Source organism: Balaenoptera borealis (assembly GCF_965194805.1).
Source record: "Balaenoptera borealis genome assembly, chromosome: 12".
NCBI lineage: Eukaryota > Metazoa > Chordata > Mammalia > Artiodactyla > Balaenopteridae > Balaenoptera > Balaenoptera borealis.
The window spans coordinates 103,739,754-103,754,510 of NC_138869.1; the positions used below are offsets into that span (position 1 = coordinate 103,739,754).

A 14,757-nucleotide genomic window follows, 5' to 3' on the forward strand; every position below is an offset into this window, starting at 1 on the left:
CACACCAAGTGTTGGTCAAGATGTGAAGAAATGGGAATTTATATATTGCAGGTAGGAGTATCGACTGGCACATTCTGGAAAAACTTGGGCATTATCTACTAAAACTGAACATAGATCTGCTCAAAACCTAGCAAGTCCATTCCCAACAGAAATGTGAGCCCAGGTGTACCGTAAGACACACACAGGGCTATTTAACAGAGCATGGTTTGTAAGAACACCAAATTGGAAGGAACCCAAATAAACATCAGCATCAGAATGGATACATAAATTGTGGTATGTTCATACAATGAAGTAATGTACTGCCCCCCCGAAATGAACGAACTCAGCTATATATAATAATATGGATGAACCTCACAAATGTAATGTGAGTGAAACAAGCTAAATATAAAATTATATATACGATATGACTCCATTGGTATCATGTTCAAAACAGTAAAACTAATATCTGGTGGTGATAGAAGTCGAAATAGTGGTATCTTTGGGGAGGTGGGAGAATGTAGTGATTGGGGCTTGTGGGATGGTGGTAATGTTCTAATTCTTGACCGGGTGATAGTCATGCAGGACTGTTCTCTCTGGATGATTCACTGAGCTGTACACTTTTAAAAGATAAAACCCTATGATTATGTTTATTCAAACTAGGATTTATCATTTGCTGAACTCTAGGCTGAATGCTAGCATTGGAAAGGTGACTCGGAGATAGAGTCGGGTGTCCAGGAATTCGGAGTCTAGCTGTGGACAGTGTCCCCAAATTGCTAGGACGTGATGACATGCTAATTACATGATAATGTGCCGTCAAGAATCAATACAGAGAATTAGATGAGGCGCAGTCCTGATCCTCATCCCACGAGACCGGGATTGGGTTCTCTCAGGAGTCGATATATGCACTGGGTCTTAAAGTGTGGTCGGCTTTTCAACAAATGAAGGAGACGGTTGAGGACCTTCTAGGTAGAAAGGGTGAACATAAGCAAGGTTTAAAAGTGCAGGCACGATGGACATATATACACTACCAAATGTAAAATAGATAGCTAGTGGGAAGCAGCTGCATAGCACAGGGAGATCAGCTCGGTGCTTTGTGACCACCTAGAGGGGTGGGATGGGGAGGGTGGGAGGGAGACGCAAGAGGGAGGGCATTATGGGGATATATGTACATGTATAGCTGATTCACTTTGTTATACAGCAGAAACCAACACCATTGTAAAGCAATTACACTCCAATAAAGATGTTAAAAAATAAAATTTATATGGAGACACACACACACACAAAAAAAATAAAATACTGAAAAAAAAAAGTGCAGGCATGTTCACTGAGCCACTGAAAAGATAATGAGAAAAACCCATATGTGTTCAGTGTTGCATCAGTGCTGACGGCTGATGAGAACGCCAGGAGGATGGTCTGCTGCCAGTGGGAATGAGGAAGGACAAGCGAGGGAGAAGTTTCCCATGTTGATCTTCAGTCATAAAGAAGAGTGGACTCACTTTATATACTTGGTAGTAGCCAAGCACCGACAGAAGTAAATATTGGAAATAAAAATTGTGCGTATCTTTAGGGGAAAATGCAGGGGCTCCTGTGCACCTGTTCACGCTCTGCTCTCCCGGGCTGATGAGGCTCCCGGGGCACAGCAAGAAACACGTGTGCCCCACGGATTTATGGTTTTCTCTCTGGTCCCACCACTCACGCCACCACCGCCACCCCACCTGTGGGCCGGCATGTCCCCCAGCTGATTCTCCCAGTGGGCGGGCGGCTCTTCCCTAAGCTGACGCTTCAGCAGCGCCCAGGTCCTATTTTGTGCGTCCCTCTGCTGTGCATTTCACACAGGGTGGCCATCTACCCTGCATCTGTCTCACATTCATGTCCTTGTCCCTCTGCCTGGCACAGCGGCTGCTGTGCCCCATGGTGCTGAGCAAATGTTTGTTGAAACCACATTAAATAAAAGCCCAGGTGGTGAGTGGCCCTAATACTGCCGCTGTGGCATTAGGAGAGCTTATCTTGAGCCCCGATAGGGTGTGGACTGACAGGAGGGCTTACCATCCGAATAAAGACACTTTGGAGTGAGGAAAATGGTATTATGAATACATATGCCAGGGTCAACCCAGGATTTTCTGGAGGAAACTGAGAGATGTGGTCACCCTCATATGACGGTATCGCTACAGGGTGACAGGAGGTGTCCCTGAGTCCCTCAAGGAAGTCCCATCTCTCCTGTGATCCCAATCCTGTGTGACACCACTCTTGTCCATCCTAGACCTCTGAGAGGAAGGTGGTCCTGGGACTAGAGCAGGCTTCGTCCCCCTGCATGTCCTCACGAATTCCGCTTGTGACATGCCACACCTTCAAGGTTGAGTGCTCGTCTCCCGCGGGCCCACGGGGTTCCTGCTGAATCTCTGAAGCCTGGCGTTTGGCCCCCGTGTGACTCGTGCAGAGGCCGAGAGGTGCTTGGTCCCTGGGGCCAGTGATGGGATCCAGCATCATGCCGTGTTTGTAGGCACACGCTATGTGCACCCACTCGGCCCTGTGCTTCTGCTTCAGAGACAGAGCCTTCCCCATCGCAAGGGCTCCCGCGCGCCGTTTTTATCTCACCGCAGGCACTTCCGAGGCCACAGTCAGGATGGTTTCCCTGATTTCAGGGGGATCAGTTCAGGAGACAGTAAACGCCCTGATAGACTGAGGGCTTCCTAGAATATGGGGTCCGACCAAAGGGGAGATGAATGACGAAGATATAAATTCACCATGAAAGAAAACAGCACTCCCCAGCACGAAAAAATACTTTCCGTGCTGTGTAAGTAACACACAAACATTACAGCCAATTCGCACTTGATACACGATGAACTTCCCCATTTCTCTGATAGGAAGGCTGTGAAGTGAGATAAAGCAGAGGCGTGCTGTGGAGGACAAACATCTCGGCATCCAGTAAACCTCCACGTGTTTCTTTTTCTGTTTTCAAGACTGGTTGCTATTTCCTCCGTGCCCCTTGTTTATTAGTGTATTGACTCATCCAGAGTCGAGCTCCTTGTTTCCACACCAGAGAGACGGAGTCGCACATCTGCCAAGCAGAGTCGGCAAGAGATAACAGCCAGCAACAACAATAGTCTTCCTCAGTCTGTCGGCCAAAAAAACTTTTGGCAGAGCGGGCTGAGAATAACTTATCACCGGTGCCTGTTCTGGAAGCACAGAGTAGTTGTTTGCCAGACAGAGATAACAAGCAGGATGCGACCACGAGCCAGAATCGCTCTGGAAGTCGGGGCTCCACCTGGCAGACGCTGAAGAGGAAAGAGGGATGGAGCGGCCAGTTAGCACATGGTTTCCTGGTGCCCGGTCCTGGCTGTCAACACGTGCCAGTGTTCCTGAGCCAGCCAGAAGGATTGAGTTTATTCCTGAGTCCTGTAAAGAATGCTTAATGGTTTATGCTGCAGGGAAGAATTTCCAGAGATGTGATTTTAAGAAAAACAAACAACAACAAAAAACTGTTAATGCAAGCAACTCATCTGAAAGAGAGAATCTGTTCATTTTCAGTTGCTTTGGTTAAAAAATACATGATGGTGTGATGAGATGGGTGTTTGATTGTCTTATAAATCACCCTCTCAATGTCTGACATGTCCTTCATTCTCAAGGGGTGGCTTTGATTACCTCGAGATGTAGTTGAAGGTTTCTAGGAGGCTGGACCTGCTTATTCTGAGCTGCCGAAAGGGCATCTGAAACTAGTATTAACTATTCTACTCACCTCACTTGTCCTTAAATGTCGGGATGGTACACATTGCCCTGCAGGCTGTTTCAGCTTCAGAGGTTAGATGCACCAAGTGGCACCACCCTTGCCAGTTTCCGTTGTCAATTTCTGATGAAAATTTCCTTCCTTGTCTCACAGAACTTTTTAGAGTGATAATTAAAACAGCAGTAAGGGAATGATTGTTTTAGTAATAAGTTCAATACTGTACTGTAAATCACTTAAACTACAAGTCCTGTGTAGCGTGTGAGTGCTAATAAGCTTTATTCGTTTGAGAGAGGGCAGTGGAGAGCAAGGCATCTGGGTTCTGTTTCAAAGTCACAGAGCTTGTTCTTCAACAAGGACTCAAAGCAGATGTCAGAGCTGCGTTATAGGAATCTTGATACATAATTGATGTTTACAGAGTGACTTCAGATTCCAACGTGAAAGCTCCCTTGTCAGTAACTTAATTACACTGTCTGTAAATATAGTATACTCCTTCCCCTCACCTAACACCCACTCTTGTTCTGTCAGTTATTGTAAACTAATCAGCATCATCTCCAGGGGTTGTGCTAGGTCACCTAAAAATATCTCTCTGGATTTTACAGCACTCCTTTCTTCTTAATATGTGGATGGGTTTGTTTTTGTACATTGGTCATTTAAATCCCCTGAAGAGAGGGATCTCAGGGTATGAGTCTTACCTCAATGAAAGCCATGTTTCCTGGCTCCTCTGCAACATATTTTCAGTAAGATTTTGGCAGGTGAAGATGAGGCTTAGCTACAGATTGCTTCGGTTTGGGTAAGGACCACACATCTTTTTTTTTTTTTTTTTTTTAAGGTAATTTTTAAAAAATTAATTTATTTTTTTAATATCTGTATTGGAGTATAATTGCTTTACAATGTTGTGTTAGTTTCTGCTGTATAACAGAGTGAATCAGCCACGTGTATACATATATCCCCATATCCCCTCCTCTTGCGTCTAGGACCACGCATCTTGGTTGAAGCATTTTTGTCATTAGCCTCTTGGTCTGTTTAAGATTGTGGTTAGCTATCTGATAGCAATAGCAGCCCATTTCTTGCACTGGGCAGTTCACTAACTTCATATAGATAGCTCAGAAATTTCAAGGTCAGAAAGGTATAGCACTGCCTTACTTGCTATGAGGGGATTTTAGTGCACAGAGCCCTAAAAAGAGAATTCTGAATCTTATGGATCTACCTCCCTTGGGCTGGCCATCTGGAGGGCAGGTGGGAAAGGATGTAGCAATCCAGAAGCCCTAGGGATGTCTTCTGAGTCATCTTCTCCATATAGAAAAATAGGACCTAGTGGGGAAATGACACCTGCTCACTCCATGGAAGGCCTGCAGTTCATGTGTGTATATGAGACAAAACTGGTTTCTGTCAGTATAGAAGGTACTAACGGGTAATTGGTGAAGAATTATTTTCCAAAATTCAGTTAATGTGATAAATTAATTTTTTTTTAATTTTCAGAATGCTAATAATGGAATGAAATAGGCCCTTGTTTTATCTCAGCCACATTATCCCCCATCTAGATGGTTTTTTTTAATAAACAATTATGCTTTGAGACAGTAATATTTTAGAACAGAAAATGGATTAAGGGAAAAGCGATGACACTGAACACCTTTAAGGCAAATCATCTGAAAGTGAAAGAGAAGCAAAGACAATCTTAATTACTGCTATATTGCCATATTTTCTCAAGTCTAAGATGCACTTGATTATTTTCTTACATGTTACATTTCTGAAATGAATAGCATCTTACAATGGATCTCTATATTTAATGTGACAGTGTTACTTTCCTTCCCCATCTCCCCCAAAGGTCTGTTATAAACTCATCATCTTAAAAATCAGTGGCATCCTAAAATTAATGGAATAAAGAGGCCTAGAATTAAGCAGAGATAAATTTTCCTGTATTTCCTCAGAGTCTGTCATTTTACATATTAAAGTTTAAAGATTAAGTTTTTTTTTAACATCTTTATTGGAGTATAATTGCTTTACAATGGTGTGCTAGTTTCCACTTTACAACAAAGTGAATCAGTCACACATACACGTATGTTCCCATATCTCCTCCCTCTTGCGTCTCCCTCCCTCCCACCCTCCCTATCCCACCCCTCTAGGTGGTCACAAGCCACCGAGCTGGTAAAGATTAAGTTTTTTCCTTTCTGATTTCATGATTGTCCTCAACGGAGTGTCCCATATGAGGGTGATTGTCTTAACTCTGTATTTCTTGGATAAAATGTATGCAAAATCATCACCCATTGTGACATTTAGTGTCTCTTAATTATTGTCAGTTAATGGCTCAGAATGGTGAGAGAGAAAATATAAAATTCAGTAATGTTTCCTTTTGGAGCTAGGCTTCTAAAAATCCCTGAACACCTTCGCAACCATTGTGTAATAATACACGTGGCAACGCGGACGTGCTCTGTTGGCACACCAGGCGGTTGTCCTGCAACACAGTCTGACACCAGCTACCTGGAGTGAGTGTCACACTGCACAGGGTTAAGGGCTCAGTCTCACAAGCCTGCCCTCTCTTCTGACACCAGCCCCAAGTCTCAGGCAGCTGCGATTCTGACAGACTGGCAATAAATGTAAGGGTTCCCCTCGAATAACTCATAGAACTCAGGAAAGTGCTGTACTTAGGATTACAGTTTTATTATAAGGGATACAAATGGAAGAGACACCCAGGGCCAGGTCTGGGAGGGTCTTAGACACAGAGCCTTTGTGCCTCTCCATGTGGAATCTGGGTGGGCCCCCTCCCCACACACCAGGGTGTTCACCAACCAGGAAGCCCCAGAGTTTAAGGGGGTGGTCTTATTAAGTAGGTACGATTGATTAAATCATTGGCCACATGATTGAACTCCATCTCCAGTCCCCCCTTCCTGGAGGTTGAGCTGGTCCCAAATTCCAACCCTCTGATCAAGTGATTGGTCTTTCTGGTGACCAGCCCCAACCTGAAGCTCTCTAGGGACCCACCTTGAGTCATCTCATTAGCATAACAAAGACATTCCTGTCACTCTGGAAATTTCAAGGGTTTCTGGATCTCTGGGCCAGGAACTAGGGACAAAGACCAGATATATAATCTCTGTGGTACCACGGGGCATGATGCAGATTTTGTATGAGGTTCTAGCTTGTGTCTCTAGCTCTGTCCTTTCCACGGGCTTACTTACATTCCGCTGCAGGCTCCTCAGGATGTCTTCCTGCCACCTGCAGCTCAGCAAATTCCAAATTAAGCTTAGCTTCATCCCCTGAATTAGCTTGTCCTAAATCCCCCATCGTGGTGTATAGAGACCACCGTCCTCCTGGGCATTGAAACTCCAAGTTTCGGGTTCATCCTCGACTCTCTCTGGTTATTAAGATTTTCTGTAAGTCTTGCCCGACCCCATTATTTAGATCAGTTTACAGCTTTTTTTGAACGTAGGCTCCCTGATAATGTGTTAAAAGATCCAAAAGCGAACAAGTCATTAGAACCCAGACCGTGTTAAACTCCACACACTTCCTCACTTTGTTTTTCGCCCCAGAGATGCTGGGAGGTCCCCTCTGGTTGAGAATTTCGGGGCTAGATTATAGGCGGATCACAGTCACGCTCAGCCCTTCAGAATCAAAGGTCATTGGTCATGTTCCAAGGGAACTTCCTCCCTGTGCCCTTTACCACACTGCCACTAGGTGTCTCGCGAGGCAGGCTTAGGGACCGAACCCTGAGGTAGGGCTGGGTGGCTTGGGAGTGGCAGCAAGAGCTGGCAAGCAGTAGGTGATTATAGGTTGCAAACAGACTAATCTCAATTTTCCTTTCCTTTTCCTTGGTATTTTCTATTTTATACATCCCACCAATCAAAATTTCCTACCCCACTTCTTTAGTGCATCCATTCATTCACTTGATTGTTCATTGATTCACTCATCCCCCATCTCTTGAGCACTTCCTCTAGGCCAGGCACTGTTCTAGCATCAGGATAGAGCAGCATTTAACAAAACACAGCCCCTTCCCTCTGGGAGATCCCAGTCTGGTGGTAGGGGAGGTAAGTAGACAGATATACAAGAGAATTTCAAGATGTGCTAAGTGCTATGAAAACAGTATTAAACTAGGCTAACATGATAGAGAGTGCTGGGGGGGTGGTGGTTGGACGCTCAGGGAGGATTCTAGGATTACACTGCGCAGAAGCCAGGGAAGTGTGGTAGTTGAGAACATGGGATTTGGAGGCGAATAGACCTGTTTTAGGACCACGAAGGACCACTTGCCCTTAACTCTGAAATTAGAGAAATTGGGCCAAACTTTGTTCAGCTTGAGTTGGCTCCTGGTTCCCATCAGGGAAACTCTGTGCTTTGAGAGAGCTCTAGCATTCTTTCCTGCAAGTTCAGTGTGATAAGGCCGCACAATCCGGTTGCTGTGTCCTCCTGCATCACTTCCCTTACTGTCCCTAAAAGAGCCTCCAGGGGTCCATACTGGTTCCCTACTAAAGTGAGGGCTTAGGAATGAAGCTCCCTGCTTCTGCTCCTTTAGATTCCGTGCCCCCCCCCTTCTCTCTCCATAAATAAACCTTCCTTCTGTTTATTTAGGGTGGTGAGTCTCTATTTCCACACAAGGTCGCAGTCAGCCTAAGGGCCCTCCTTGAGGTATTCTGCATTCAGGAATCTTGGTAGGGAGCACCCCTCTTGGGATTAATAGGAACAGGCAGGGCAGTGACAGTGAAATGTGAAGAATGTTTGGGGGTGGGGAGCGCCCGGCAGGCCCGTGGTGCTTTTTCACAGGCAGGCAGCCCCTGGATGACTGAATGCCTTATTACTAAATCATGCAGGGGGGAAAAAGTCACTTTTGGCCTGAAACCAAATATGGGAACTTTCAACACCAAAGGCAACTTTCTCAGAATGTTTTATAAGGAGCTCTGTTTGAAGTTTCAAGTCAATGTAATATCCGGCTTAAAGATACACTTCTGTTGTAGTTCTTAATCGTAACTCATTTGAAATAACAGGTATGTCAATTTCCAGTCGTGTGCTCTGATTCATCAGGACAATGCTATATTTAATCCAAATTAGTGTAATAGATTATAAAATACCTTTTTGTCTATACTTGTGCCCAGAAGGTCTGGAAATTCATTCTGGCTCCCTATTCTTTTCCTTCTACCCCAATCCATGCCCACTATACACCCACATCCCTCTGCATGGCCTGGTAAGAATCTCTCGCTTTTTCTCTACCTCATTCTGATCTCTGAGCAACAGAAGTAGAAGGAAACAGAAATTAAAAGAGCTTTCTCATAGAACTACCACACGACCCAGCAATCCCACTGCTGGACATGTACCCTGAGAAAACCGTAATTCAAAAAGAGTCATGCACCATAATGTTCACTGCAGCTCTGTTTACAATAGCCAGGACATGGAAGCAACCCAAGTGTCCATCGACAGATGCATGGATAAAGAAGATGTGGCACATATATACAATGGAATATTACTCAGCCATAAAAAGAAATGAAATTGAGTTGTTATTTGTAGTGAGGTGGATGGACCTAGAGTCTGTCATACAGAGTGAAGTAAGTCAGAAAGAGAAAAACAAATACCGTATGCTAACACATATATATGGAATCTAAGGAAAAAAAAAAAAAAGGTCATGAAGAACCTAGGGGCAAGACGAGAATAAAGATGCAGACCTACTAGAGAACGGACTTGAGGACATGGGGAGGGGGAAGGGTAAGCTGTGACAAAGTGAGAGAGTGGCATGGACACATGTACACTACCAAATGTAAAATAGATAGCTAGTGGGAAGCAACCGCATAGCACAGGGAGATCAGCTCGGTGCTTTGTGACCACCTAGAGGGGTGGGATAGAGAGGGTGGGAGGGAGGGAGACACAAGAGGGAGGAGATATGGGGATATATGTATATGTATAACTGATTCACTTTGTTATAAAGCAGAAACTAACACACCATTGTAAAGCAGTTATACTCCAATAAAAAAGTTAGGAATAAATAAAAGTCTAAAAGAAAGAAAAAAGAAATAAATAAAAATAAAAGCGCTTTCTCACTGATGTTTCCGAGGGATAAGCTGGAGGGTTTCCCCTTCTAGCTACTGCTGAATTGATGCCTATGCCCCGTGTGAGTCCACAGAGAGAGAAAGTCAGCAGAGGAACTGACTCCAAACCAGAACACTAGTATCCACCTAGCTACACTAGAGCCGATTTTGTAAAGACTTCATTAAATATCAGGAAAAGCCTGCTCACGGATAATTAAATTAAAAGTCGCCCAGAAGACCACATTATGTTCAAGAGCATTAAGTGGTAACGGTGCTCCAGGTGGAAACAAACAAGCCAGCAATTCCCAAGACCTCGCTGTCAACAGCACCTTAAGCCTCCGAGAACACGGGGGCCTCTGGGGTTCATTAGCTCCTGAAGCCCTGTCCCAATACTGGATGGCTCTCACTGTTAGGCAGTTTTCTCTTATTGAACTGAAATTTCTCTCTGCCCACTGGAAATAGCTCTGCATCTGGGGAGAAGGGAAGGGACGTACAGGAAAGGCCCAATTTTTCTTTTGGGTTGAAAACACCCTTCTATCTTATCTCTGGGTTAAACAAACACATGGACTTAAGGAAATAATTTTCTTTCTTTCTTTCTGTTTTTTAGCCACGCCACGAGGCTTGTGGGATCTTAGTTCCCCGACCAAGGATCGAACCCCAACCCTTGGCAGTGAAAGCGCCGAATCCTACCAACTGGACCGCCAGGGAATTCCCAGGGAATAATTTTCACATGACGTTTTTTCAAGTCCCCTCAGCAACTTGCTTTTCCTCCTCCTGAATTCTTTGTAGGTTGTCTCTGTGTCTCTCACACTGTCGCATCCTAAACCCTTTCCTTCAGTGTGTTCTTCCCTCCCATCATGACCTTTTCCCCTGATGAAACCTGGGATGGTGTCCACCAGATGCTACCCCAACCTTTTAAATTTGCTTTTTTGGCTCTACTCTTTATGAAAACAACCACTTATGTTCCTAAAAACACGTGGAATGTGTGTGAAAGTGTGTGAATGGGAATATATATTCTTGGCGTTATTGGTAATTCACATATATTTCTGTGTCTGTACAGCCTGGGAAAGGCGGCTCTGTGGAAAACAGACAGAACACTCATCCAAAGGTCCTGTGACACTAATAGTAGCATTTTGTGTTTACACTGAGTATTACTGGATAACGGCCACTGTTCTAAAAGCTTTACATGGATTCTCTCATGTACCTTAACCCTCAAAAACTTACCAGGTAGATGAAGAGAAGGCTTAGGAAGATTACCTAACTCATCCAAGCTTCACGGGCCAGTAGAGCCAGGAATCAATCCACCCTTGCGCCGACTGCGGTATCCTCCAGCCACCTCTGTGGTCTCTGTCAGTATCCAGTAAACACTCATAGGTTTCATTCCTCAAAACCTAACCCAATTTTGCCCATTTTGAGTGTTCATCTAAATAGTTTTGAGCAAACACTCAAAGTATGTTTGAAGTCAATTCCCTAGATAAAGATCCAAGGATTTGGCTGTATTAGGACACGTGCAAAACTTCTGTGTTTTCTTTTAGACGTTTTGTATTCTTAACTTGTGCGCTTAGGTCAAAGAACTGTCTTAAACTAATTTTTGTGAATTGAGGACTTGTAACCACTATTTTGTTCTCTATATCTGTGAGCATGTTTCTTTTCTGTTATATTCACCAGTTTGTTTTGATATTTAGATTCCACATGTCAGTGATATCCTATAGTATTTGTCCTGTCCTTCTCTGTCTGACTTTTCAGTGAGCATCATGCCCTCCAAGTCCATCCATGTTATTGCAAGTGGCAGAACTTCATCCTTTTTATGGCTGGGTTGCCTGTTCATTATTTTTCTGCGTCTTCCACTTGTGGGCAGCAACTGTGTCTTGTCTCTAAATGAATGAATGCCTAAAAGACCCTGAAATACTTGCAGAATGACTAGTGCAATACCACTCATAGGCACTTTAACTGAAGGTATATATTTGTTTCACTGTCTAAAATATTTAGCTTTATTAATCTGTCTCAGTGTTGCAGGCTATAGAAGTAAACTCCAGTCCTTCCCGCCCAGCCCCTGCCCTTCCTCCTCAGTGGGACAGCATCTTTGGGGTGGGAGTGGGCGGAGAGTGGGAACAGTAGAGGGATGGCATCCCATAGGCCAGACTCCACTACAGCCTGGAGTGAGACACTTCATGACTTCTCGTTTTATGTTCCTGGTTCATTTGCTGTCTTGATTCTTGGTCTTGGGGCTGTTTCTGCTTTGCTCTGACAGTTCACCTGAGAACCTGGCCCCCATTGGGCTCTGGTGGGGCTCCTGGTGCTCCAGGTCCCCGGGCAGCCCCCCGCTGCGTCCGCATTGCTCAAAACAGTCTGCAGTGCCCGCTTCCCTTCCTAGAGCGTAGACGTCTGACATCTGAATGTTAGGTTTCATTTTCTGGGGACTCCCGTTTGCATTCCATTTTAGCGTGCCCTAATTTTTCCTTGTCTTCCATCTGAGAGGATATTCTTTCTTTTGTGGGTGAATTACTTTCTCGTTTATGTGAGGGGTCTGCAAAGGATGGCAGTATCGTATGTCTTAGAATTGCTCTAAATATGACATTCTGAAATACAGACTCTGATAGTGAGATTAAAACTGTTTTAGGATTGTAACTTCTCCCTGGAAAAAGTGATTTTGTGGTCAAAACCTCTGCTTGATGAGAAATCGTGACCTTCTAGAGCCCCAGAGTTGGGTCCTTACTACTTATACTCAACTTTAGCTGGCTGCTGCCCTTCTAAAGACCGTGATACCTTCTTTTGTACCTTAAAGCCACCAGCATTTATATGGGTGAACACAACCATCTGGGAAAGAACTCACTACTTAAACTAATACTCAGGACTGCACTTCATGGAAATTGAAGTTAATTCCATTAACAATAGACAGGGGCTTCCCTGGTGGCGCAGTGGTTAAGAATCTGCCTGCTAATGTAGAGGACACGGGTTCGAGCCCTGGTCTGGGAAGATCCCACATGCCGCGGAGCAACTGGGCCCGTGAGCCACAACTACTGAGCCTGCGCGTCTGGAGCCTGTGCTCCGCAACGGGAGAGGCCACGACGGTGAGAGGCCCGCGCACCGCGATGAAGAGTGGCCCCCGCTCGCCGCAAATGGAGAAAGCCCTCGCACAGAAACGAAGACCCAACACAGCCAAAAATAAATAAATAAATTAAAAAAAAAAAAAACCAATAGATCAGTCTGTTTTATTTTTACTATTTTTCAATAATAATAATTTTAACATGAGTGTTACCTTTGCTTTCTAGACATGAATAAATAGCTTTCTATCTTCTATATTTGGGAACAGTTTTTATACTATAGAATTTTTTTTCTTTGTGAATTGGATAAGATTCACCAGTAGAAACATAGAGCCTATTGGGAGGATTCTTTGATGACTGTCTACATTTCTTTCTTGATATTTGGTCTATTCAGAATTTCATCAGTTTTGGTAACATTTTTTCCAGAAATGTTTTCCATCTCAATGAGTTTGTTGAATCTGTAAGCATGCAGTTATATAGACTCCTCTTATAATTTTAGTGAATTTTCTGATTATTTTTAGAAAGTGAAAAAAAAATCAGGGAGATGGTTTTTAAGATTGTTTTAATATTTTATTTGGCTGGGAAACCCAGAAATCTCCAAATCGGGCTGCGGTTCAGTCAGCCCTCTTTTCTGAAGAGACTCCAACGGAAATATAAGAACAGGGTACAATAGCAAAGTGAAACAAAGGAAAGCCAAGTTTAATTTCATCTGGGACTTTGCCTTTGCCCTGCAGGGTGGAATGGCAGTAGGCTGAGCTGGGTCTGGGTTGCACAGCGTCTTCTGGGTAATTGAGAATGGGTAGAACCGAGCAAGTTTCCCATCGCCCCACTCCAGTGATCCAGAAGAAAAGGAGGAAGAGCAGGCAGGAAGCACTGGCCCCAGTGACGAGCTTTGAGCTGGTCCAGGGGTCCGCCCCAGGACGTTTCTGACAGGCCAGCAGTTTCCTGCCTAGCTGCCACATTGGCGAGAAGACAGAGGAGAGAGAGTGAGCAAGTGATACATGAGGAGAAATAAGAAGCCCTGAGTTGTATGTTTTATTTTCATATTTTTACTTAGTACAACTTTATTTTTTTTTAAATTTATTTTATTGAAGTATCGTTGATTTACAATGTTGTGTTAATTTCTGCTGTACAGCAAAGTGACTCAGTTATACATACATACATATATTCTTCTTCATGTTCTTTTCCATTATGGTTTCTCCCAGGATATTGAATATAGTTCCCTGTGCTCTACAGTAGGCCCTTGTTGTCCATCCATTCTATATGTAATAGTTTGCATCTGCTAACCCCAATCTCCCACTCCATCCCTCCCCCAACACCCCCTCCCTCTTGGCAACCACAAGTCTGTTCTCTATGTCTGTGAGTCTGTTTCTGTTTCATAGATAAGTTCATTTGTTTCATATTTTAGATTCCACATATACGGGATATCATATGATATTTGTCTTTCTCTGTCTGACTTACTTTACTTAGTATGATAATCTCTAGGTCCATCCGTGTTGCTGCAAATGGCATTATTTCATTGTTTTTTATGGCTAATATTCCATTGTATATATGTACCACATCTTCTTTATCCATTCATCTGTCGATGGACATTTAGGTTGCTCCCCTATCTTGGCTATTGTAAATAGTGCTGCTATGAACATAGGGGTGCATGTATCTTTTTGAATTGTAGTTTTGTCCAGATATATGCCCAGGAGTGAGATTACTGGATCACATGGCAAGTCTATTTTCAGTTTTCTGAGGAACCTCCATACTGTTCTCCATAGTGGCTGCACCAGTTTACATTCCCACCAACGGTGTAGGAGGGTTCCCTTTTCTCCACACCCTCTCCAGCATTTGCTATTTAGTACAACTTTATTATTATACATTTCGGTGTTGACAAATGTTAATACTGACATTATAGTGGAAGCACCATCACTTCTCAGCCCTGTCAGCCGCTGGTTTGCTCCTGAGTCACTGTGATGCATATTTGCAGTATGAAATGAACACGTACTTTCAAAAGAGGCCA

General features: G+C 43.9%; 1 protein-coding gene across 1 annotated transcript in view; it reads left to right on the forward strand.

Annotated features, from left to right (window-relative positions):
- Positions 1 to 12,899, forward strand: part of BLOC1S5 (biogenesis of lysosomal organelles complex 1 subunit 5) — a 79,151-nt gene extending 66,252 nt beyond the window's left edge. Inside the window, exon 5 of the mRNA XM_082347780.1 lies at positions 10,313 to 12,899. Within this exon, the coding sequence (XP_082203906.1) occupies positions 10,313 to 10,483 (171 nt within the window). The 3' untranslated portion in view covers positions 10,484 to 12,899. The remainder of the gene's footprint in view (positions 1 to 10,312) is intronic.
- Positions 12,900 to 14,757: the final 1,858 nt, after the last annotated feature.